The sequence below is a fragment of the Myotis lucifugus genome, unplaced genomic scaffold (genome assembly GCF_000147115.1).
Source record: "Myotis lucifugus unplaced genomic scaffold, Myoluc2.0 scaffold_1304, whole genome shotgun sequence".
NCBI lineage: Eukaryota > Metazoa > Chordata > Mammalia > Chiroptera > Vespertilionidae > Myotis > Myotis lucifugus.
Window position 1 is genome coordinate 1 of NW_005872352.1, and position 25,044 is coordinate 25,044.

The following is a 25,044-nucleotide window of genomic DNA, read 5'->3' on the forward strand; positions in this document are numbered from 1 at the left end:
AATAGTTTCCTCTTCTGCAGGTAATTTTGGTTGAACTTTTACATGCATGTCTAATTTGGACCTGGCCTCAGAGAGTGGCTTGGAGGAATAGGCAAAACATTAGCAAATACATGGGTAAAATATTGCTATGAAATAAATGTGTCTTTTCCTTCATTTATTACCTGCACAACGCTACCCATGAAGGACGCAGCCACAGCCATGGAGGTACACATCACACCAAATAAGATACCTGAAAGGAAAAAAAAAAAAACTTCGTTACCATTATCCAAACTGGCTTTGAGGGGTTCCTTTAGCTTCTGCCCAGGACTCCCTCTGACCAGGCCCTATTGGAAGGGATGTCAGTAAGAACCATCCTCCCTTCTCAGTCCTCACAAGCCCCAGGAGGGGAATTTAGGATATTTTCTCCTCATAACTAGCTCTCCTAGGTCAGGCAGAAAGAGCTAGAACCTAGCTAGTGTCACATACTTTTCTATCCAGGACTCAAGAAGAAAACTGTCATGTGAAAGCAACATGAAACTATGGAAAGGGCGCTCACAGAGGCTAATCCAGACTAAATTAGTGGGAACTAATTTCAGTTCGACTAACCAACAATCACCTGAAGAAGATACTAACCTCTCTGGGATTCTGATAGTTTTTCAACTTGGAAATCACTAAACAGCTATATATTTTATCTCAGAGGTTTTGCAAATCTGGAAAGTTTCCTGGTCTATTTCCCAATAGTATTTATGCATACTATCCTTATGGTATATTGTGTAATGAATTATTTGTTTTGCATATCTATGTGGGAGGACCGTAATGGCCATCGGGTACCATACTCTGGAGGACCTTAAATGGTGCCTCCAGCATCATAGGGTCTTGCTGAGTGAATCGGCATATACGTCTTAGTCATCTTTTAAAGAACATGTATTCTTTTAAATCGTCTTTTAAAAATAGATTTTTAGTGTATTTTTGTTTAAAAATCACCTTAAGAGTACATTTGATGCCCATAAACTAAAAAAGAGGAAAGAGACACAGAGTTGGAGATAGACCTAGAGGGAAACACAATGACAGAAACAGAGAGAAAATGATTTTGCTCATTCTGTTTGAAATTCTCTCTCAGCTAAATATCTAGCTCAGTTTCCAATGGGACTATTAATTCCATTTTGTCAGACACTTTACTAGATGCCAGTGCTATACAGTTAGAACTTGACACCTGCCCTAAGGATCTCTCATTCTAAAAAGGGACTACATGTAAATACATGTAAATATATATCTAACAGTGTTTGATACATAGGCAAGTACTATGTTTTGCCAATATTATTACTTATTATTATTACATTCAGGTTTAGTAAATGATTGCTATGATCAGGAACTCATTCAAAATTAAATCAGGTTGGCAACTTTTATGCTGTATTTCCCAACTTCTCAATCTGACACAGAAAAATAAGGAAACTCACAAAACACTAAAACCAAGTTTGATCAATAAACACATTTCAGAATTCTAAAATTGTTCCTGTTATCTTTAAAGATGATAGATTAGATTGCAGAAAACAATGTTTGCCCTGATTCTGTGTTGCTTTATAAATGAGGACAACATTACCTTCCTGAGGAAAATCACAAAAGATATGTTTCCTCTCGACTATTGATTACCCTTTTGCTAGACCAACAGTTATGTGTTCAGGTGAGAATCTAGGCAACCACCCCTCAACCCAAGAATTCTGCTTTTGTGCTGACTAGAGAATTGATCCAGCCTCCTCTCCCAAAAATCTTTATACTTCCACCAGATTGCAATCAATAGCAACCTGCAAGTCAGGGAGTTTAGGGAAATTGGTGGGGGTTCTGTAGAGACCCGGAGTACATGGACCCACAGACAAAGCAGCAAATGTGAGAGGGAAAGGAAACTCCACAGTTGCAGCAGATGCTGTGGGTTTTCCCAGCGCTGCATCAGCCCAGAGGATCAGACAATAAACCATGGGCATAAAGAAACTTGTACCTCAACCCAGCATACTCATAAATGTCTGCTAGAAATTGGGATCATACTGGGAGCAATGCCCATCCACCTGTTATTAGCTCTAATTCATTATTCAAGATAGTAAATAGGTCCAGGCGATTCAACTAACCAGATAGTAAGCATCTGGTCAGTGTTGATCTCTCCTTGTTCAAGCATAAGTAAAAAGAAACAGAATATATGTGATTCATGGCAAATATTGTCAAACAAGGGAATAAATATATTCATCTAAATGCTCAAGTAAAGACTATGCTTTCTGGAAATAATTTACCTTGAGAACCAGAAAAGAAAAGTATTTAGAAACTGTTTGGCAATCTCAATATGATGCAAAAATATGTAAACTCAATGAAGCAAGTAAGTAAAGGGCAAGAGGAAACAAATGAGATGAAAAAAAACAAGACAGAGTACAACATCAATATATATATGAAGATGGACTCAGGAGTGATAAAGAATGAACACAAGAAAATAAAAACCATGATAGTTGACCAAGCACTTCTACTCTTATGTATTTACAAAAAAAAAGATTGTACTAAAGTATTCATAGCAGCTTTATTTATTATAACCTCAAACTAAAATAGCCCAGGTCTACCAATAGAAGTAGAAGTTTAAAAACCTGTGGTACATCCATACAATTTCAAACTACTCAGCAATGGAAAGGGATGGACCATGGGTACACATAGAAAATATGGATTAAACTCAGAAATATTATGTTGCGTGAAAGGAGTCTTACAAAACGTGTGTGGACTGTGCGATTCCATTTATGTGAAATTCTAGAAGAGGAAAGTATCAGAATAATGGCTGCCTCTGGAGGGGAGTGGGAGCAGGGATTGACTGGAATGAGCAAAAGAGGACTTTCCAGGGTTATGCTAATGCTTTACATCTTTAATGGCTGGATCACACAGGTGTATGAATATGTCAAAACTTAGCAAACATATACTTAACATGTGTCCATTTCATTGTAGAATGAAAGATAGATTTTGCATTAAAGACAACTTTAAGCAGTTATTGAATTCTAGTTAATAATATGGATGCAAAAATTTAAGGGAAATGTATTTTAACATGCTGATTAATGAATGGTTAGAAATCTGGATGGATATGTGAAAAAGTAAGTTTGGAAACATATTAATGGAGAATTCAGGTGGCATATATATTGGGAATTCATGGTAAAAGTATCCAAACCTTGCTGCATGACTTAATTTTTATAGTAAAATATAAGGAACAAACACAAATAGCACAATTAAAATTATTATTGTTAAACTTTAGTATGTGGAGAACTAAAAATTGACAGAAAAAAAACTTTATTTCTTTAAGTGTGCAGAGAAAAAGAGCCAAGTTTTGGAAATAGGAGAAACACTGAAGGAAATGGAGAACAAACAACCCAAACGAGAAGAATATTTGAGAAGAAGGAGATAATTAAACTGCCAATATTAGCAGGCAATTACCATACTTACTAGAAAAACAATTGGAATTTTGAAATCAATCACAGTTGGGGAAATGGCAATATATATGCTTTATAAAACAAAACCAAAAAGATATAGCTTTTCCAAAGTGATCATAAACAGTTTAGGAAATATGGGGAAAGCATCTCATTGATAACATCAATGAAAGAAGAAAAAAAGAAGGAAGAAGAGAAAAAGGAGGTGGAGGAAGAGGAAGAAGAAGAGGAGGAGGAGAAGAGGAGGTCAAGCAGGAGGAAAAAAAGACATGGGTATAATTAATATCTGGAATCAAAATTGTTATATCATTAAATGGAAAAAAATAAATTATTATTTAGATGTAAAACTTACAAAAATGTCAATTCTTCCCAAATACATTTTCAGGTTTAATGCAATGCCATGGGGGAGAGTACAGTTAGGTAACATGCAATATATTATTTTAAAGTTAATCTAAAAGAAAAACTACACAGGAATAGCCAATGTTTTTTGTTTTGTTTTTTTGTGTTTTTTTAAAGATAACAATAGAAATATTTTTAAATTTTAAGCTAAAAAAAGGTGACACAATTAGTAGCTATAATTTTTCAAGTTCATGTTTTCCAAAATAACTACATTTTCTATAATAAGTAAGTAAGCATATAGCTTGTTTATATTTAGAAGTAAAATGTATAAAACTATAATTCAAGATAATAAGTGTTATTGTGATTAAAAATGTAATATGCAATTTTATGATTAAACAAAGAGAAAATCTTATTTGAGTTGAGGTTACTGGGAGCTGGGTAATACAGGATTCTTTAGAAAAGAATTTGATTTTAGAAAGGGACTGGCCACAGTGATCAGAATATCTTCCCATGTAGAGGAACTAATATGATCAATGCATAGCATAATCAAAAGATGCTGATCTGATGAATCTGAGATGTAGGCTAAACACAAAAGGAGGTCAAAAATAAGAATGGTGAAAGGTAAGCTGCTAGCTGGTACCCTCCTGGTATCTTTGCAAGTATAAGAATCTACATGTGAGATTCCTCATGTGTCCTGAATAGCATGTGCAGGATTTTGACATGTACCACATGTACATTTCATGACATGGAATTAAGACCCCCTGGCTATACCTACATAAGCCTTTACTGATCCAGGTACTCAGCTTGTCGGAGAGATGGGGAAAACAGCTCTTGACAAAATCCTCAAAGGTCACTGTTGCTAAGGCATTGATGCTGGCAGCCACGGTGCTACAGGGAGAGAAAAGAGAGAACATAGTCCAGGTAAATAAAGCTAAGCCACCCGCTTGCAGTTTTCCAGGGCAAATAGACAAGGGCTCTAAGAAAACAGAACTCCAGGGGAACCACATGGCCTATCTACTCACTCTTCAACGCTGCTTCTGTGCTTAATGTTCTTTTAATTCTTCCACAAAGTCCACTGAAAAAGCTAGCTTTTCATGTTTTAACTCCAACTAATTTCTTTTAATAATATATTAAATGAGTTAGCAGAGAGTAACAGAGATTGTGTATGTGGGTGTTTGCTTGGGTGTGGCAAGGTGGGGACAGCTTAGATTAGATTTAAAGCAAGAAGTGGTGACTGCCCTAACCCAGGTGTCAGTTCACTTTGCCATTCAGTAATGATTCATTTATTCATCAATACCCTTTCATGCATCTGTTTATTCATGCTGGGCACTGGGCATACAATAGTGAACAAGAAAGACAAAGATCTCCCACTTCATTTGGCCACAGGGAAATTTAACAACCAATTAAGTAATTGATAACAATTGTAAAAACTGTGACAAAGGAAAATAACAAAGTGCTATGACAACGTGTCTCTCAGACCTAAACCAGTATAAAATTAAAAAATTCTCCCCTGAGGAATTGATGGTTATGGTAAGCACTGAAGACACCCATGCATATTGGGGAAATGATGTTCTAGAACAAAAGGAAAATTACATTTAAATTCCTGAAAGCTCCTTGCATTCAATAACCTGGAGCCATGAGAGTGGCTCCTGTGTAATTAGTAAGGGAGTAAAAGACAAAGGGTAAGACTGGGGTGGAGCCAAAGACCTAAACTCAGGAAAGCTCTGACTTTCCAATCAGAATTCAGTTGTATGGCCTTAAAACTCACTTAGGTGACAGAGGACCTGAAAGTTGTGGTTTTCTTTGTGGAATGACATGGAATCTTATTGAATTCCTTATAGAGACCAGGAATATCTCAGCCAGAGAATAGATAACCATATTAAATTCACATGGTGCAAAATCACAACCACAAACCAAAGTTCTGGAACAGAAACAAGCTGATGAATGAAGCCTGGCTAGCTATTTTCAGTTTTCCATGGACATTCATGAGTAGTTATTTTGTTATCCTCCATTGCACATTTGAAGACTTGCTATAGCTGCATCAAAGGTATGAAAGAAAATTCAAACTTTTTCTTCTTTGATAATGCAGAATAATAGAGCCATTCATTTTAGTTTGAATAGGAATCTAGATCCTCAAAAAATTAAAAATGGGACTTCCTTTGGACCCAGGGATACCACTTCTAGGAATATATCCAAAGAATCTCAAAACACCAATCAGAAAGAACATATGCACCCCTATGTTCATGCAGTGCGATTTACAATAGCCAAGATCTGGAGGCAGTCCAAGTGCCCATTAGTAGATGAGTGGGTAAAAAAGCTGTGGTGTGGTAGCCCGGCTGGTGTGGCTCAGTGGTTGAGTGTTGACCCATGAACCAAGAGGTCAGGGTTCACTTCTGATCAGGGCACATGCCTGGGTTGCGGGCTCTATCCCCAGTGGGTGGCATGCAAGAGGCAGTTAATCAATGATTCTCTCTCATTATTGATGTTTCTATCTTTCTCTTCCTCTCTGAAATTAATAAAAACATTTTTTAAGAGCTGTGGTACATTTACACCATGGAATACTACTTGGTTGTAAAAAAGGAAGGACAATAGTTTGGTGAGGGCCTAGAGAGGGAGAGGAGGGGTGGATGGAGGTAGGAAAAGGGGGCAGGGGAAAGGGTATCACCTAAAATAATGTCAACATTAAAATTTTTAATTAATAAAAGACAGTTTGCCACTAACCGTGGGTCCTTGCAGGTGCCTAGTGAGTGTGGTGCAGGCCTAACAGCTTCCCTGGAGCCCCAGTGGTGGTGAATAATTTGTTTTTTAATTTAAACAATAAATGAAAATAAATAACAATTTGCAAAAAAAATTAGTACACTTGAACCTATATAATTGTATTAACCATTGTCACCCCAATAAATCCAATAAATATTTTTAAATGTTCTGAAAAAAGAAACAGTGTATACAATATGATCTCTTTTTTATACACTAAAAGGTATATATGTTCACATAAGTAAAAAATGTTCTGATTTGTTAATAAGAAATCATTAACACTGATTAATATAGTGAGTTGTGACAAGGGGTTTGAGGTATAAGATATAAAATTTTTACTTTTATGATCTGAAACTGCTAGAATTTTGACCCTGATAAAGTAACTATGTTAAAATTGGCCTTGAACAATTCTGTAATTGATTCTTTGCAATTGAGCTCTAAGAAAGGAAACAAGATTTTCCCACCAGCTGAGTCTCTGATTCATAAAGGGACATAATATAAACCTTCTAAAATATTTCTCTGAATAATTTTGAATTTAGAATAATGTCTGCATGTGGAGGAAGGCAGTGGGTCCAGCTTAAAGGAAAATAATGACGCTATCTTACTGTTTTAGAACATTGCTCCTAACACGGTTGCCCCTCCAAATCATTATCATCTCTCACCTGAATTAAGACAAATGCCTCCTAACAGGTCACTCACTTGCACCACTCATGCTTTTATTATAGTCCCTTCCCCACATGGAAAACTGAGTCTTAACTGTATGACATCACTCATTCCCTTGCTTCAAACCTTCTAATGCCTTCCCATTTCATTTGAAATGCCAACTCTACCATTTCATGAAGGTCTCCATGATCTGATGCCTGCTCACCAATTCAAACTCATCCTCATCTGCTCTCCTCTCCTCCCAGTTTCTCATGCTTTAACTCTTCTCTTCATTCCTAAAATATTCTATGCAGTTTCTCTTCAGGGGTTGGGGAGGGACTTTGGAATTTGCTCTTCTACCTGCCTGTACAGGTTCCTGCCCATGCTCTTCAATACCTGGCTTTTTCACATGCTTTATCTCTCAACACAAAAGTCACCGACTCAAAGGGGAGATCCCTAAAGACCCTATTAAAAATATAACCCCAGGCCTGACCTCTCTCTCAGATATCACTCTGTTATTTCCTTTAAATTATTTGTCATTATCAAACTATATCTAGTTTATTTTGTTCACTTATATATTGTGTATCTTCCACGTCAATTAGAATGCAAACTCCATATGAGGGCAATGGCAGTCCTGTTTCTGCTCAGTATCCCTACCTCCCCACAGTCTTCAACTGTGTCTGGCATAATATAAACCTTCTAAAATATGTGTCTGAATAAATGTATGAATAATTTTGTATTTAGAACAATGTCTACATGTGGAGGATGGGCGTTATTAGCTGCCTGAGTGTGCTATTGAAAATGGGGAGAATGGATTGCAAAGGATAGATCTGTTGAATGATAAATGCCACCAAGCGAGCTGCCTTGTGATAGGGTGATGTGAAATTGTGGGAGAGCGGGCATCAGACAAGGTTGAGAAAATAACCAGAGAGGTCTAGTGTAGGCTCAGACCTAGGCTTACATCCTGCCCCTGCAGTTTACTATGACCCCTTGGGTAAGTTTTAGCTACCTTGCTAAATTTCCGTTTCTTATCTATAAACTGATGATAATATGAGTAAAGTTTCAGTTGCATGTAAAGTGTGGCAACTAATGAGCAAATACAAATAAAGCATTCAGCAGGGAAGTTGGCACACAGTAAATACTCAGTAAATACTAGTGATCACTACCACCATCCCCCTTATCATCCTCACAGTTACCATCGTTATCATCACAGCACTAACCTCAGAGTTCCACTGAAGGCACAAGCCACAAAAAGTCCTGGTAGCCCAGGCATCGTGGCAAATATCTCCATGACAAAGTACGGCATCAGCTGAAGAGGAGGCAAACAAGATAGGATTAGTGGTCTCATCAGCAGTGTCTGAAATGTGAGAATGTAGCTTTTTAGCAAAAGAAAGTGAAAAAAATACAAATGTAATAATAATAGAGGAGTTTGCCTGGACTAAGGTAGCTGCATACTAGCAAATGATGTTATGGTCAATCCAATTCCATGGACCTGAGGTCCAGCTGTAGGGGCATGGAAGGGGTAGAAAAGAGACAGTATTAGGAAAAAGGGCTGGACAAAATTTAGAAGGTTCAAAATTTAAAATGTTTCTTTTTTTTTGTAAAGTATGATATTTTTTGTTTACTGTTAAAGTTAGCAATTAAACCCTAGAAACAAATGCTTAACACAGGTCTTTAGCCCAGCTGGCATGATTCAGTGGTTGAGGGATGACCTATGAACTAGGCAATCACAGTTCCGTTCCTGGTCAGGGCACATTCTTCAGTTGTGGGCTCTATCCCCAGTGAGGGACGTGCAGGAGGCAGCCGATCAATGATTCTCTCTTATCACTGATGTTTCTATCTCTGTCTCTCTCTTCCTTCCTCTCTGAAATTACTAAAAATATATTTTCAAACAAAAACAAACAACAAAAAAACAGGTCTTCAGAGAATCTAGGTGTTACAGTTCTACTCTGTAGCCAGATTTGTGAGAGAGAAGTCCCCATAGGATACAGTAAGACAGTTGAATATATAGGGGATCATATTGCCCACAAAGGGAGGTTTTTAAAAATATTTTAAATAATTTTTTAATCCTCACTTGAGGATCTGTTTATTCATTTCAGGGAGAGGTACAGGGAGAGAAAGAGAAAGAGAGAGCGAGAGAGAAACATCAATCTGTTGCTTCCCACACATGCCCTAGCCAGAACCAAACCTGCAACCTAAACATGTTCCCTGACTAGGAATTGAACCCACAACCTATTGGTAACATTGACAACCAAACTCATTCGTTAGTCACACCTTCCTCTCTCCTCAGCCTTGTCCTAGTTCCTGGCCTTGTCTTCAAGGAAAAGGTGAGGTACCTTCTTTTCACATGTTTATTCCCTTATTTTAGACCCTCATATGTGGTAATGTACCCAAGAGGAGAGGAAAGCCATCTAGTCTTTGGGGTGTGGAAAGTGGTTATAGATCCAGGTGAAAAAGAGAAAGACCCCACATTACCCATCAATGGCTAAAAACATGCTCGTTTCAGCCATTGCCCAAGGGAACATGTACCTGGTCTGGCGCTGAGATAATGCCAGAAGTCCAAGGGTCGCAGTCTTTGAAGTAGGAGTACATGATCAAGCCAGAGAAGACAGCACACACCAGAATAATCCAGAGACCCACCAGGTTGAAGTACAAGGCTCTAGAGAAGAACACATGGGTCTATTGGTAGCCTCTATGCCCGTGGTCAGCAAACTGCGGCTCGTGAGCCACATGCGGCTCTTTGACCCCTTGAGTGTGGCTCTTCCTAAGCCTTAGGAGTACCCTAATTAAGTTAATAACAATGTACTTATCTATATAGTTTAAGTTTAAAATATTACATTTTTTAGACTGATTACAAAAGTTGAATGAAATAGATTTTTGATGGATTTTCTTTTTGAAATTGGGAGTTTTTCTGCAAAACCTCAATGTGTGGTGTGAGATCTATTTTCTCAGATGAAATTTCACATATCACTCACATATAGCTTCAAGTGATGTTCCTCCCACTCAATTAACAAAACTGTCAAAAAGCCAACTTACATTTTAACGTATTTCCTTCCAGAGGGATAAGAAGATAAATGTAGGCATAGACAAGTTTTGGAAATACACACTTTGGAGATTCATTCACATGAAAGTTAAAGTGTTTTTTAAAGAGACAATAGAAAGTATGAAAAGCCCAAGGTCATTTTACGTATCTTTTTTTGGAGCAATTTGTTTTATTCTGTGATACACAGATATGTTTAATGATAATTATGCATATAATTTTGCAGCATTCTGTGGTTATTTTGCATTTATGACTGACCTTTGAAAGTCAATTACTCATTTTCTTAATCTCAGAGGAGACTTGAAAGTAGGCTAACCTTACATTCGTCTGAGAGAATAAATCTCAATCTGTCTCTAGTTGCAGGGACCAGGAGAGCAACACTGAGCATTTTCTTGGATCCACTCATTGTGTGAAGGGAATTAAATACATCCACATTCAACTGTAAGGACACACATTCATTTCAAAGGCCCCCAAGACCTGTGCTGTACAGCTATACCTAACTTTCACAAAACCCTTCAATCAAAGTATTTATTTATGAAGCAAATAAGTTAAATAATTATCCCATTGAAAAGTTTTTATTTTACATGATTTACATTAGCAAAGGGTCTTATCTCAAAAGTTGCTTCCTTGGGAGTAGTCTAACCATGTTTACCTTTGAGTTTTATTTGTTTGTTTTTATTGGTAGGGGCTTGAATTAGAGATAGCCTTTTGGAAATACCATTGATACATAAGGTGACCCATACTTATGAATGGCATCGGTTGCACTCTCACTATTCCTCCATCCAGGCAACTCTGTATACCAGCTTCTTCTGAGTACGTGGGATAGAGCAGTGAGCATTCAGAAGCCACCCTCATGGAGCTGGATATTCTGGGACTGGAGGCAAGTAATAACTGCTGACATCAATTAAATAAATAAGATTATCTTTGCTGTGATAAGAAATATAGCCCTGACTGGTTTGGCTCAGTGGATAGAGTGTTGGTCTGTGGACTCAAGGGTCCCAGGTTTGATTCCAGTCACGGGCATCAAAAATAAATAAATAAATAAATAAATAAATAAATAAGAAATATAAAGAAAGTAAACAAAGGCAATGGGAATGGAAAATAAGTGACTGTGCTTGGATGTGCTGGTCTGAGCTGGGAGATGGGATGGCATTGAGAAGGGTCTTATAACCTACATCAACTCCTCCTACCCTCAGAGCACCACTTCCTGCTAGCAGTGCTAACAGATAAAGGATATCTTCAATTCTAGTTCAATTTAAAGCAGAATTTTAAATGGCTGTTAATTTTAGATGAATATCAAGATCAAAGACACATTTGATCTTAAATACATTTTCAGAAATTCAGCTATTTGATAAAGTGATGATTATGTGTGTAGAGGATTTGTTAATACTATTTATTATCATAGGATATAAGTATCTTAATAGTGAATTGCTGAAACACTAGATAATACTTTCACTTCTGAGAATGTGTGAAACATGTAAAGTGATATATTCCCTTTTAGAATGCAAGTTACAACAGGGTAAACCATGCCCAGGCAATTTTATCTTTCTTTCAGTCTACATAAGAAAATGTGCATTGAAAGTACTTTAAAATCAGTTGCAGGAATATTCATAGCGACTGATTCTCACTGTAAGAAAAGTTGAGGGCATCCTGACAAGTCAGGGGAGTCTGGAACCTTGGACAGCAGCAATGGGGATATAAGCTATGCTAGTTTGTTTCTATCAGTTTTGCAAAAGAGTGTGTACCTTCCTGTGGTCCCCACTGGAGAGCGTGGGCTGGCTGACAGGGCCTGGAAAAGGCTTGACAAGCCGTGTGCCTGCTGGAGTCCTTTGGAGTGAGCAGGCCTGGCAAGGATATCCTGGCAGGACTTGGAGCACCGAGAGCCCCATTCTGACCTGCCTCATTACCTTGGGTTGTCTTCTTTTTCAATCTCCCCTTGGACATTTTAAAGGTATATCCATGCTGAACCAAATCAGTGATAAAGGTCAACTTGAAACTGTAAGAAATACGTGCTGCTTACCTCTGCATCACTCACTACCCACACCTAATTTAACCTAGTTACTTCTCAATAAATGGAGGCAGGAAATGATGGAGAGCCATGGCAGACAGACTATTAAGGTCAAACCCCAGCTCTACCACTTCCTTGCTGAGATGGGAATAGTAATGCATGCTTCAAAATATTGTTGGAAGAATTAAACGAATCTTTCTGTTTCTCTGTCTCTTTTCTACACACATAACATTAGGAAGAATATGATGAGTACCCAATAAGAGCAGAGAAAACATAGAGATGTTTCTTTATTCATAACTTACAGCTTGGCATGCTTCTCTGTTTTGCAAGAAATGCATCGCTGGATGGTTGACTGATTAACTCCATAGATCCCGAGCCACGTAAAAGTTCCCCCCACTGAGATGGTCCAAAAAGTGTGCCGCCTGAGAGGATCGACATCAAAGCTACGAGGCAGGGAGAAGTGAGTGAACAAAGATTTGTTTTTTTTAGGGGATTAGATCATGCAGCTAAATCTTTATAAAACATGGAAAAAGTAGCCTTGGACATACTCAATTATGTGTAGTCGAGATCCATTTGTTGATAGCTCTAATACATTGTAAAATCCACCAGTTTGAGCCGATCCTTGAATGAGGACTGTTAAGAAGCCCACAATCATGACCACCATCTGGAATGCATCTGTCCACACCACCGCTTTCAATCCTCCCTGAAATGGAGAGAATGGGTGAGAGTTCTAAAAATGAAGCCTGCAAACTTCCATCGCTGTAAACATGAACCATATTTCTTTCTTTCTTCTCTCTTCCTTCCTTCCTCTTCCTTTCTTTCTCCCTTTTCTTCTTTCTTTTTTTCAGCACAGCTGCTGAGCCCCTTTTATGTGTCAACTATGATGTTAAGCATGGGATGAAGAGAGATAGATTTCTTCCTTAATTTCAGAGTTTAGGATCCAGTGGGAGAAGCAGATACTAGACAATAATGTAACATTTTACTTAAAATTGTGGAAAGTGCAATTAAAAAGGAAGAGTTCCTATGAAAGCATAGAGCAGGGAGTCCTGACCTGGTCTTGTGAAAGTGTCACTAGAGCTAAGTTCTGAAGAGTGAGTAGGAATTTATCAGGAACAGAGGACAATGAGGAAAGGGGAGCAGCATGTGTGAAGCAAGGAGAAGCTGCCTGAGGAAGTAAGAGAGCTAGAATGTACAGATTGAGGAATATATAGAATGCCCAAAGGGAGGTTGCTGAATTTGCTAGAGACCAGATTTTGACAAGGCCACTTAAATGATTTCTCAAGAGCAATAAGAGAACATTAAATAGATTTATATAATGAAAGCTTTTATTTGTTTCTCAGTAGTTGCAGTGATGATTGTGAGGACAATAAATTGCAAGGACCACAGGAGAAAAGTTGAGAGACCAACTCAGAGTTTATTTCAGTAGCCCATGTGCAAAATGACTGCAATTGAAGAAATAGAAGTTGATGGATTTCAAAGATATTTGGGAGGTAAAACCAACATAGCTTGTGATTAATTGAATACATTTGAGGAGAAAGTGAGGAAATTGAGGATAATCACCCATGTCTGATTTGTGCAACCTGAGATTTCTTTTCTTTTGTAGTGACAGTGAATAAATTTTGGAAAGCCAAGATGGTAGAATAGTTAGAAAGAAAAGAAGAACTAGGAAGGAATGGTAGAATCTGGATATTAATGGAGAAAGGAGTTTTAAGAGCTGAAGGCTGGTCAAATAGTGAGATGAACAAACTAGAGTGTCGGGAAGATGGATCTAACCGTAGAACAAAGTGTGATTGGACAAAAGGTTAGAAAGGGTGTGGGAAACTGTTTATTGCCTTCACTATTTGATAAGCATAGACAGAGAACCCCCCCCCACCCCCCAAGGCTGGGTGCCTTTGAAGCCCTAGCAAAAGTCAGAGCTAGGCGCCACCTCTATTTGTCCAGACAGTGGTAGCTAAAACTACTCCCCCATTCATTATTATGTAAATCCTTGCTGATGGGCTAGTCTGCCTGTTGCCAGGGGTCACCTGCCTAAGGGCTATACTATGGGTGCATCCCAAATCAATAAAAGCTTGGTGAAGCCTGAGCACGGGAGGAAGTCCTTCCCCTTGAGTTGGACTTGCCCGCCTGGTCCCCCAATATTTCAAATTATCTCTTGTCTTTTCATTTTCATTTATATGCGGCTCTGCTTCCAGGTCCTGAACCCTGACCCACGCGGGATGTGGGAAGGAAACACCCAACAAAAGGGGGTTATCAAACCTGGCTCCTCTTTAGAGTCACTTGGAGAAACTGAAAACAAACCAACAAAGAACAATGTCTGAACCCCATCCCCGGGAGGAAAATTGAGAGCTGGGGTAGAAATCAGTCCTCAGAGTGTTTTCTGAACAATCCCCAAGTGATTCTAATGTACAGTTCTAGTTGAGAACATGTGGACCAGAGGAAAACAGGAAAGAAAGAAGCTGCTAGAATAATCTAGGTATAAAGTCCCTCAGAACAATGGTGAAGGTGGAACAAGCAAATTAGGAAAGATTGAATGAAGTGGAAGGCAGGGGTAGGTGGGTGGAAATGTGCTAGGGTGAGGGACTGCGGCATGGAAGGGTTACAGAATGTTACAGAATGTGCTAAGGGGAGGAAATAAGACATGAGAAATTGAATGTGCTCGGAGGGAGGGGGATGTATGAGGAAGAATTGTGTTGCCAGGATATGAAGAAGGATTGTGTATGTGCTGGGAGGAGGGACTGACGTATGGAGGGGGGTTGCAGGGTTAGGAACCATGGAAGAAAAATTGCTAGATTGTCTTAGACCAGTCAGGTGTGACTCTGTTTTCCCCCCCTTTGTGCTTATGAACTTTCTGTGAACTTCTAAGGTAACACTGTTTTGCTATAAAGGATCATACTGCACCCTTGGTCTCTGCCACATGCCGCGAGGCTTCCCAGAGGGGGAAGGTACGGGCTGTGGTCAGCTGGCCAGCTTAATAAACGGCTTTCAAATTTAAATTCTGAGTCGGTGGTCTATCTCGTTGAGCCAACCCATAACAGAAAGAGATCAACCAAAGAACTAGTAGGCATATATGCATAACCCATGGACACAGACAATAGGGTGTTGAAGGCCTGAGACTGGGGGTGGGGGTGGGCTAGAAGGGTTAATGGTGGAAAAGGGGGGATATAGGTAATACTTTCAATAATAAATATATAAAAAATAAATAGATCAATAAAAATAAAAGAGCTTTGGAAATGAATAGCACTATGAGAAAGCACATGGTATTTTTAACAATAAAAAATAGAATGATCTTCCTTTGCTACTCCTCCAGAGTGTCAAGAACTTCTGTGAAAAGATCACAGGCTTCATCATTGTACCATGAGTGTCACTGAAATATTTAATCAGTCTGTGTTGCTTACTTTCCTAAACTGCGTTTACTAGATTGCAACCAGGGCTTACATTCCTAGAGTGCATACCCCTGGGCAGCAGGAATCACTTCTTATTCTTTTACTATCTTTCCGTTGTCTTAGGCTATGTAGCCATGGGATTATCCGTGTAAAGAGACTGCGATATGTGTGAGCAAACATGTTAGATAAAGAACCCACCATTTTGGTGAGACACTGGAGCCCCTAACCTGGCTAGAGGGTGGAGAAGGGACAGAGGTGTGGTGGGAAGAGATTAGAAGGGTGGATTTATTCACTTAATGAAAGACTTTCAGCACTAGGCTAAGAAGCTTATGCTTCATCATGTAAACAATGGGGAGAATTAGGTCAGTCAAGTGGCATGAAGAAATGGATGTTTTAATCTGCCAGAAGCTAGCAGGGTAGAGGGAAGAACTGACACCAATTTAATAGTCCATTTAGTTCATTTTAACTTACTGTGATGATTAAACTATCCTTACTTGTTTCTGACATCTTACTTTTTGGTTTCTATTTGTTCTACTTTTTCTGTTTGTTTGTTTGTTTTTTTTCTCTTTTCTTCTCTTGCATAAATCAGTTGAGGTTTTGCTTTGTTTTAATTCCATTTTTCCACTTTGATCATTGTATTTAAATGAGTTCCCTTGAAATTTTGCCATAAATTTTTATTTTAAGTAAATTTTTATTGATTTCGGAGAGGAAGGAAAAGGAGAGGAGAGAGAGCTAGGAACATCAATGATGAGAGAGCATCATTGATCAGCTGATTTTTGCACTCCCCTCACTGGGGATCGAGCCTGCAACCCTCTGCATATGCCTTGACCAGGAATTGAACCATGACCTCCTGGTTCATAGGTCAATGCCCAACCACTGAGGCACACTGTCTGGGTGGTGGTATATTTTCTTGGTTCTTCACAGTCAGCTCCTGAAATATCATTTTGCTAAATATACAACTATAGGTTGGTAATTGTTTTATTTCACTGCTTTGAAGATGTTATTCCACTCTTTCTGTCTTCCACTGTTGTTGCTAAGTCAGTCTTTAGCATCCCTAGCACTGTATCTCCTCATCACTGTATAGGCAGGTACCTCAGAACAACTAATCTCAGATAAAGCCAGATGCTTAAGGAGCAGGAGTCTATTTTTAACTTAGGGAGAATTGTGCCTGGAATGGAAGGTAGAGAGAACAGAATGGAAACTTTGTAGCATAAACAACTGGTGAGATTTGCAAAGATGATAAAAGAGAGATAAGGGCATTTTAAAATAGTATATTCTGGGGAAAGAGTAGGAGCAGGGAGGAGGGGGTCAATAGGAGGGAAAAAGGTGGACAACTATAATACTTTCTACAATAAAAATAAATTAATTTAAAAGTTGCATATTCTCATGATATATGTTAACAGAGTATGTGGTATGCACATAATGCCAAAATACATGTAGGTCTGCTATGCGATAATATAGCAAGTACTTTATTGTTCTCTACAGAAAGGAGGAAAGAGAATCCAGCTACCTAAGACCCGTTGTTGTATTTTTAGCTGGATACTTATAGCCTCTGTATATGATGTAAATGGCTTAGAGGAATAAAGGTTCCCGTGGCAGGGCATAGCAAATAATAGGTACTCAATGAAAGTTTGTTGAACTAAGTGAATTATAGCAATTATATAAATGTTGCCAATAACAACCAGGTTTCTTGGTTAAAGACTGAGCATGTATAAAGCTAAATGTTAAATGTTATCATAGTAGCTCCACGAATAAGAGATAAAAGCAAGCTGTGGAATGCTCAGGTTTACAAAATACCAGCCATCCTTGCTTACTCAACCATTGCACAGTGAATTATAAACTCTAACCATGGTTTATAATCACTATAATTGAGCAATTTGTATTTTTCTCAGAAATTGCATTTGGGCCCTAGCCAGTTTGGCTCAGTGGATAGAGAGTGGGCCTACGGACTAAAGGGTCCTGGGTTTGATTTTGGTCAAGGGCACATGCCCGGGTTGCAGGCTCAATCCCCAGTAGGGGGCATGCAGGAGGCAGCCGATCAATGGTTCTCTATCATCATTGATGTTTCTATCTCTCTCTCCCTCTCCCTCCTTCTCTGAAATCAATAAAAAGTATTAAAAAATAAAAAAGAAATTGCATTTGGTCACCTAATTCTCTGATCAAGGAGGTACTTTAGTCATTAAATCTTCTCTTAGCCCTGACTTTCTCAAATGAGCTCAGAGCTTAAATTCCACTAATGGTTGATACCAAAAATAGTTTTAAATAAAACATCAGCACTTTCCTCAGGAAACTGCAACAGATAAGCCCACATACTTCTACTTAATTTTAGAATAGCAATTTCTATATTTAGATGCCCTGCTGCTGGAGATTTGCCCTTATCCTGTATTAGGAGATAGCACTAAATCCTTTTTCACAGCTAGATACTTACCAGAGTGCAGTAGAATGTGCAAACAATTCCTGTTGCAAACACAGAGCCCCAGAGATCAAACCCAGTCACTACAAAAGGAGAAAGAATATTGAAAGAAGTTTTTCTGAGAAAAGCAAGCTTTACCAGTAAAAAGTAACAATATTTTTGTCAGTGTTCTTTATGGGCAAATGGAAATCAAATTAGAGTTTTCTCTTGAATGTTCTGACGTTGACAAAGATTCTTTTATCACATTCTTATACTTTCATTGAGTCCATAAATTTCATGTAATGTTAAAAGCCAACTTTTTATCCTAAAATCCTGAAGCTTCTGATATGCACCAATTATTTGTCTTTTGTTTTTGTGTTACTTTGAGTATATCAAAACCAAATAAACATCAGCCATGGATTGATATTTCTGAATATAAGCAGATAGCATGATTAAACTGAATATTGAGAACTTCCACATATCATAGATACCATTATAAAATTGATTTCACTTTCTTTTTCCTTTTTGTTTCTGGGATTCTATTCTCTCAAAAAGGGTCAAGAATAAATCTTGAAGTAATGACTATAAGCACCGTTTATTATTATACTCAGATTATCTGCTTTATGAAACCACTGAGAAATCACCGCATATTATGGATGATCTTATGTAGTGGTTGTGCATGTATACTACCAAAGCTCCCATCATTACAGTGATTACAAAAAACAAATGATTAAACTGTGTGTTTTGGACCATGTGGGCAAAATCAGGTAACTCATTATTTGCATTACTTTCAATGTTCAACTTTTAGAGGTTTATATTGTGACTCCCACAGTAATTCAGGGCACCCCGAACACAGGAATGTCTCCCCAAGATGTTTTAGGAATATTTCCCAAGGCCAGAATGCAGGCATAACAGTGGTGGAATGTGCCCAGGGAACTGTTGATAACTCACCTTGATTGAGCGCCAGAGCAGGAGCATACACCACCACTCCCGTATAGAGAATCTGGTGGAGAAACAAGCATGAGGTAAACACTGAGAGAAGACACATGGAAGGGAAAGCTGCCTAGAAAGTTCTTTATTGACCTTAGAAATGAATTTCCTTCAACTTGTTCACCAAGCATTTCATTCCCATCCACTCTAATTTGAAAGTTGCTGACCACTGTAGCTAGTTTGCAGAAGGGATATAAGTGTTAGGTGGAGGAATAACAGGGTTGGGCTTTTAAGATTGCTGCAAATTTTGGGATTTTATAGCTAAATCTGGTGTGTTTCTAAAGGATAGAAAAATGGGCTTCAAGTTAAGTTTTTGATTCACTCCCCCCCTCTCTCTCCCTCTTCCCCTCTCCCCTCTACACATATCATAATGACACAAATATGTTTTAGCAGTTTGTAAGCTATGGATTTTAGGAAGATGGAAAGCATCTGTGAGGAAGAAGTACTGTGCAGAGAAGACTAATGATGTGGGTGATCTGCACAATGAGTATAGCTCCTAACTCCCAGAACTGTGACCACTGCCTTGATGGAAGTGGGTGCAGTGCCATTTCATTCTATATGAAATTTCACCAGTTAGAGATTTACGTGAGGGCTTGAAAAGGTACACACCCATAGACAGATCATAGATCATTCTTTTCATCCTTTTATTTCTCGAAAATCCTTCAGCCTGTGTGAATGGGAGTTTTGATTAAGAAAGAGGAAGAAGGTTATCTTTCAGCAGAACATGCTTGGTGAGTAGTAGGAAACTCGCCAAAGGTGTGCCACATGCAAGCTGAGGCTGCATGAGGGCACCCCAGAGCCTGGGAGGGAGGAGAGGAGTCCAGAAGGGGCAAGTGGGAGTATTGGTGTGGAAATATTGTCTTCAAATAATTTTCAACAAAACGAGTATTTCTGATTCAACTCAGTTAACTAGACTTTTTCTTAATCAGTTAACAGACCATTTCATATCTTCATATCCAAAGCAATGTATACAGATTTTTTTTTAAAAAAAGAGCTGAAGTAAATATTAAGAAAATGCTTTATTTTTCTTTGTGGTTTATGATATACATTGGTTTGCTATTATTTGTATGTATATATGGGGTATATACAATGGATAACTAGATGAAATCACATATCTCAAAAGTGTTATCCTTAAAAGAAACTATTTTCTTCTTAGTATCAAATTTCTCTTTTTTTAAATATATTTTATTGATTTTTTACAGAGAGGAAAGGAGAGAGATAGAGTTAGAAACATTGATGAGAGAGAAACATCAATCAGCTGCCTCCTGCACACCTCCCACTGGGGATGTGCCTGCAACCAAGGAACATGCCCTTGACCGGAATCGAACCTGGGACCTTTCAGTCCGCAGGTTGACGCTCTATCCACTGAGCCAAACCAATCAGGCATCAAATTTCTCTCTTAATTGAGTTAACTACCACCTGAAATAAACTAACCTGTATCTTGTCACCCACAATTCCACATTTGTAGCTGCCCTTATCCTTACCGTCTGCACAATGTAGATGACTGTTGCAGCATAGCGAACTCCTTTGTTGAATCGCAGTTGTAAGTACTAGAAAGAATAAAGAACGTGCAAAGAGTCAGTGAGTCTTACCTAGAACTGCTAAGAAGTTTCATTTTTTTGTTATTCCTTGGAGTTTAGTGCTTTGGATTTGTCGTGTGCTTGTATGCTACTAGTACATACATGGCAGAACAAGAAAAAATATGGATTGTTTAAAGTCAAATATATATTAAAGCTCAATACTTGTTCAAGCTTCTCAAGATAATCAGGGAAGATAAATAGGTTGCTTAAAAAATATGAGCATTCTGGCTTGCTACTCAGGATTTTCCTACTGGATATACGAAAGCCATTGTCGCCTTTTATGTTCCCAATGCTCCAAAATTCACTTCAGGCCTTTATTTAATCTTTTCCAGACTACAGTAGTAGCTCCACAACTGATCTCCTGAATTCCAATCCTTCCCACCATTCTATTAACCACACATCAAGCCACATTGCTTCTCTTAATGGAACTCTGCTTATGTCTCTCTTTTTCTCAAAATCTTTATTCTGCATTGTGGATGCTTTATATTCCAAACACTCTATTGTCTGATCCATGCTTTTCTTACCTTAAGTAAAACTATAAAGACAGTATGGAGAAAAGGGTACGTGAAAAAAAATAACTAGATAAATAAAAAGACTCCTTGAATTCTACTTTGAGCTTTGCCACTATCTCACTCATTGATCTAAGCATCTGGTTTCTCATCCGTGAAATAAGAGAGACTGTTCCAACTGTATAATTTTACATATGAAAGAATGTATTGGCTTATTCAGAGCATTCAATGGCCATCTTTGCTGTGTCTACAGCTATTACTGCAGTCAAAAGTAAAATGAAAGTTCAACAGAAAAGTTGCACGCTTCGGGTTTGCACAGGTAACATTTAACATCATGTTCGATTATTTTCAAAACCCCAAACCTGATTTAGTCACATTATTTTCCATCTCAGAAAATAGCAAGTCAACTTTTCATGTTGGTTCAAGCCCAAATAATATGGAACATGGTTACTCCTCACTTCCTCTCACTGTCACATCCAGTTCATAAAATAATCGTGGGGCCTACCCCCCAATTTCAAAACACAGTTACTTAGGTTATCTCCTCTGCTGCCACTATAATACTATCATATCTTGCCTAGATTATAGCAATACCCTACTAATTAGACCCCCTTCTTCAGCAGTTAAAACCTTATAATCATTCTCAACATCCAGGTAGTGTAACACTCAAAATACAAATCCCATCATCTCACTCCTCTGCCCAAACATGGTAATGACACATATCACAGTAAAAATCAATCCTTACAATGACCTAAAAGGCTTCATAACATTGGTTAAGACCCTATCAGACCCTAAATATCTATTTCACAACAAACATTTTGTAATATCATTTACTATGCTAAAGTAAGATTCAATAGTGATATCATATACCTATCCATCTAATTTCTCAAAATTTATATATAATTGCTATGATACCACAAATTTAACTTAAAGAGAAATAAAAAGGAAAGAAATTTACCAAAAAAGTAATCTATAATGCTTAAAACCACTATAAAATAAGATATACAGTAATAATATCCGGTGTATTCTTACAACAAAAAAGTTTGAATTGAAGAGTAAGAAGTTTAGAAGCCATACAGTTTGATAAGTCCAAGAAAAATGAGCAAGCAGGTAGATCAGACACCAGCCTCTAAACTAGTGTTAGATGTAAACAACAAACTGGATTTATTAGTGTGCGATAAAAAATAAAAAATAACATTAATTGAAGTGGAGACAGCATGATGAGACTAATTATAAACTAAGTGGAGATAATGAAAATGTATGATATTGCAAATGAGCTGAGCCTAATATATAACTTGAGGGTGAGAACAATTCCTTATGCTTTGACAGGGGACAGGGTGGTGATAAAGTAGCACAGATGGCATATCTTGGTCTCGAAATCCCGCTGTATATCAAAGCATTTAAATCAGTTGGCTACTGCCGTGTAATATCCACCCCAAAACTCATGGGTTTAAAAACCAAGGATTTATTATTTCTCATAATTTTGAAGATCTGTTGAGTGATTCCTCTACTTGTTTCCCCTGGGCTCCCGTGGGGTTGAAATCAACTGGAAGATCAGCTGGGTGAGAAGGTCACTAAAGCCTCTGGTTGGTTGTTAGTTGGCAATGGCTGGTGACTAGGGTGTCTCTGTTTCCCTCTGTGTTCCCACTCATGCTCCAGAAGCTAGACCAGCTGGAACAGCTTCCTGGCATAGCAGTGTCAAGAGAGCATTCCAGGAAAGCAAAGGCAGAAACTCTGAGCCTAATGAAGCCTGAGCTACACACATCATTTCTGTCACATCCCGTTGGTCAAAACAAATCACAAGGCCAAGAGCTGGGGAAATAGACTCTACCCCTCCCATATTTAGTGCTTTAAAAGGTCCCAGAAAGAATATTTACCATATGGATCAGGAACAGGGAATGGATGATGAACAAAGAAACAAATTCAAGCTTCAATAGATAGACTAAGTCATAATATAAATGTGGGGACAGTAGCAACAACCACAATAATAATACAAAACTCTTATGTAGCATTTACTGTTTGCCAGGATGTGTTAAAAGTATTTGCATATGAATGTCAACTGTAATTGACAAAGTAAAAAATAATAAAAAAGGTTTTGCATTTACTCCTCAGAGATGTCTTTGGAGATAGGTGATTTTATCATCACTATTTCACATATGTAAAAACCAAGTACAGAGAAGTCGTTTTCCCAAAGTCATAGCAGAGCTGTCATTCAAAGCCAAATAGACTTGAGTCTGGAGTCCATACTCTTAATCCCTATGCCACACTTCCAGTTCTTACAGAGCAAGAGACAATCCCAAAATAACTTCATATGTACTTTACATAACCTTGATTTCTTACTATTGGAGAATTTAAAAATATGTAGAGGGCAACAAACTTTGTAAATTAAATTTATATACTATAACCCTATAGGCATTCCCATATGTAAATATATTTTAAAACAATAAGTAATTAGCTTTTTCAACCCATGTTTGTCCCATGGAGGCACTGATATTGTAAATATTTTTCTATTTCTGTACTAATTTAATAATCATTTAGTTTAAAGGATTAAAAAAAAAGAAGAAAAACAGCCCTCTTCTGTTAAGAGTCCTCTGCTGTGACTTAGTAAGGATGTTTGATGAGGAAAATAAACACTTCTTTTATAGAAACTAAATATTGGACATGCAAATTCAATTTTTAACTTGACATTTTTCTTGAGAATTATTGCAAAGTCAAAACACGACTACCTCATTTCCTCTCATTAAAATAATCCCCATATTTGTATTATTGAGCAATTCTTTCTCATTAAAATATTTTCTAATTTTTGAAAACACTACCATTTCCCCATTAAAAACTGGAGCATAGTAATAATTTGTATTAGAATGCTCATCTCTACTATCTGATGGAAAAAGATACAGACAAAATGGTTCACAGTAGGCTTCACTCACTATACAAGCTAGACTAAGTCATTCACCTGTACTATCTCTGTTTTCCTACAGAAAATGACAATATTCATGATACACATTCTTCGGGCTTTTCAGAATATGTTAATAATAATACAAATAATAACTTGAGCTCTCTCATTGAGAAGCTCTTAAAAGTTAGGCAATGCATTCAGTAGTCATACACAGGTTCTCATTTAATCCTTGAAATAGTCTCATGGTGTTGACTCCATGACTTTGTTCTACAGAAGAAAAAACAACTGTGTCTGTATCCAAAGCTTAAGCTTTTCCCAATAGCATTGTAATATTTTCTTAAAAATAAGTGAGTATTCTTCAATTACCACATATTATCATTAAGAGGATGTGTATTATTAGAGAAAAAAGCAAAAACAACAAAAGATTGATCAAATGGAGAGAAAATAGCAACTCCTCCCAAAACAAAGAATAAGGGGAGAGTTGTCTTACCTCATAAGTGCTGGTGATGCCAGATCTGTAGAACACAGGCAGAAAGAGCTCTGATGTGAAGATGATGACAAAAGTATACGCAATGCAGAAGAGTGTGAAGGAGGCCCCAAAGCGGTAGACCTCAGAAGGGGCCCCCAGGACAGTGACAGCTGACATGAAGCTGGCTGTCAGAGACAACGCCACGGGACCACAGCTCATTTGTCTCCCCCCAACCAGGAACTCCCTTGAAGTTGCCTTCTTTCTCTCCTTAATAGCAAAGAACACCCCGATTCCAGAAGAAATGATAAAGAGGGCTGCAAATACGACATAATCCCAAGCTGCAAAGTTCTTCACCTCCATGCCGGGAAGTTTAACACCAGAGAATTGCTTTCAACCAGGTCTCAGGGAAAAGTTGCTTCCAGAAGCAAAGCTCAGTACAGCAGATGCTTTGCTGAGAGAGCAGACTAATTCTGTGAAGAGAGCGATGACCAGAGACACCTTTATGGATCTTCAGACACAAAGCGGTACTTAGGGAAGATCTCAAAGATTGACTACAGAGAGGAATCTGGTAATGGTGTTGATACCAACAGATGAGAACTTGAAATCTGCCCCTGACCAGGAGC

The 25,044-nt window shown here is 38.0% G+C and overlaps 1 protein-coding gene across 1 annotated transcript; it reads right to left on the bottom strand.

The window, feature by feature from the left end:
• Positions 1 to 161: 161 nt before the first annotated feature.
• On the bottom strand, positions 162 to 24,795 carry LOC102417588 (sodium-coupled monocarboxylate transporter 2; the record flags this gene model as incomplete). The annotated part of the gene is made up of 10 exons (XM_006107621.3): positions 24,443 to 24,795; positions 20,455 to 20,520; positions 18,932 to 18,983; positions 18,017 to 18,084; positions 12,754 to 12,908; positions 12,508 to 12,648; positions 9,687 to 9,816; positions 8,378 to 8,466; positions 4,537 to 4,649; positions 162 to 229 (listed from the first exon to the last, which is right to left on the bottom strand). Coding segments are annotated over exons 1-10 (1,221 nt in total), but the record flags the coding sequence as incomplete, so codon positions are not given.
• Positions 24,796 to 25,044: the final 249 nt, after the last annotated feature.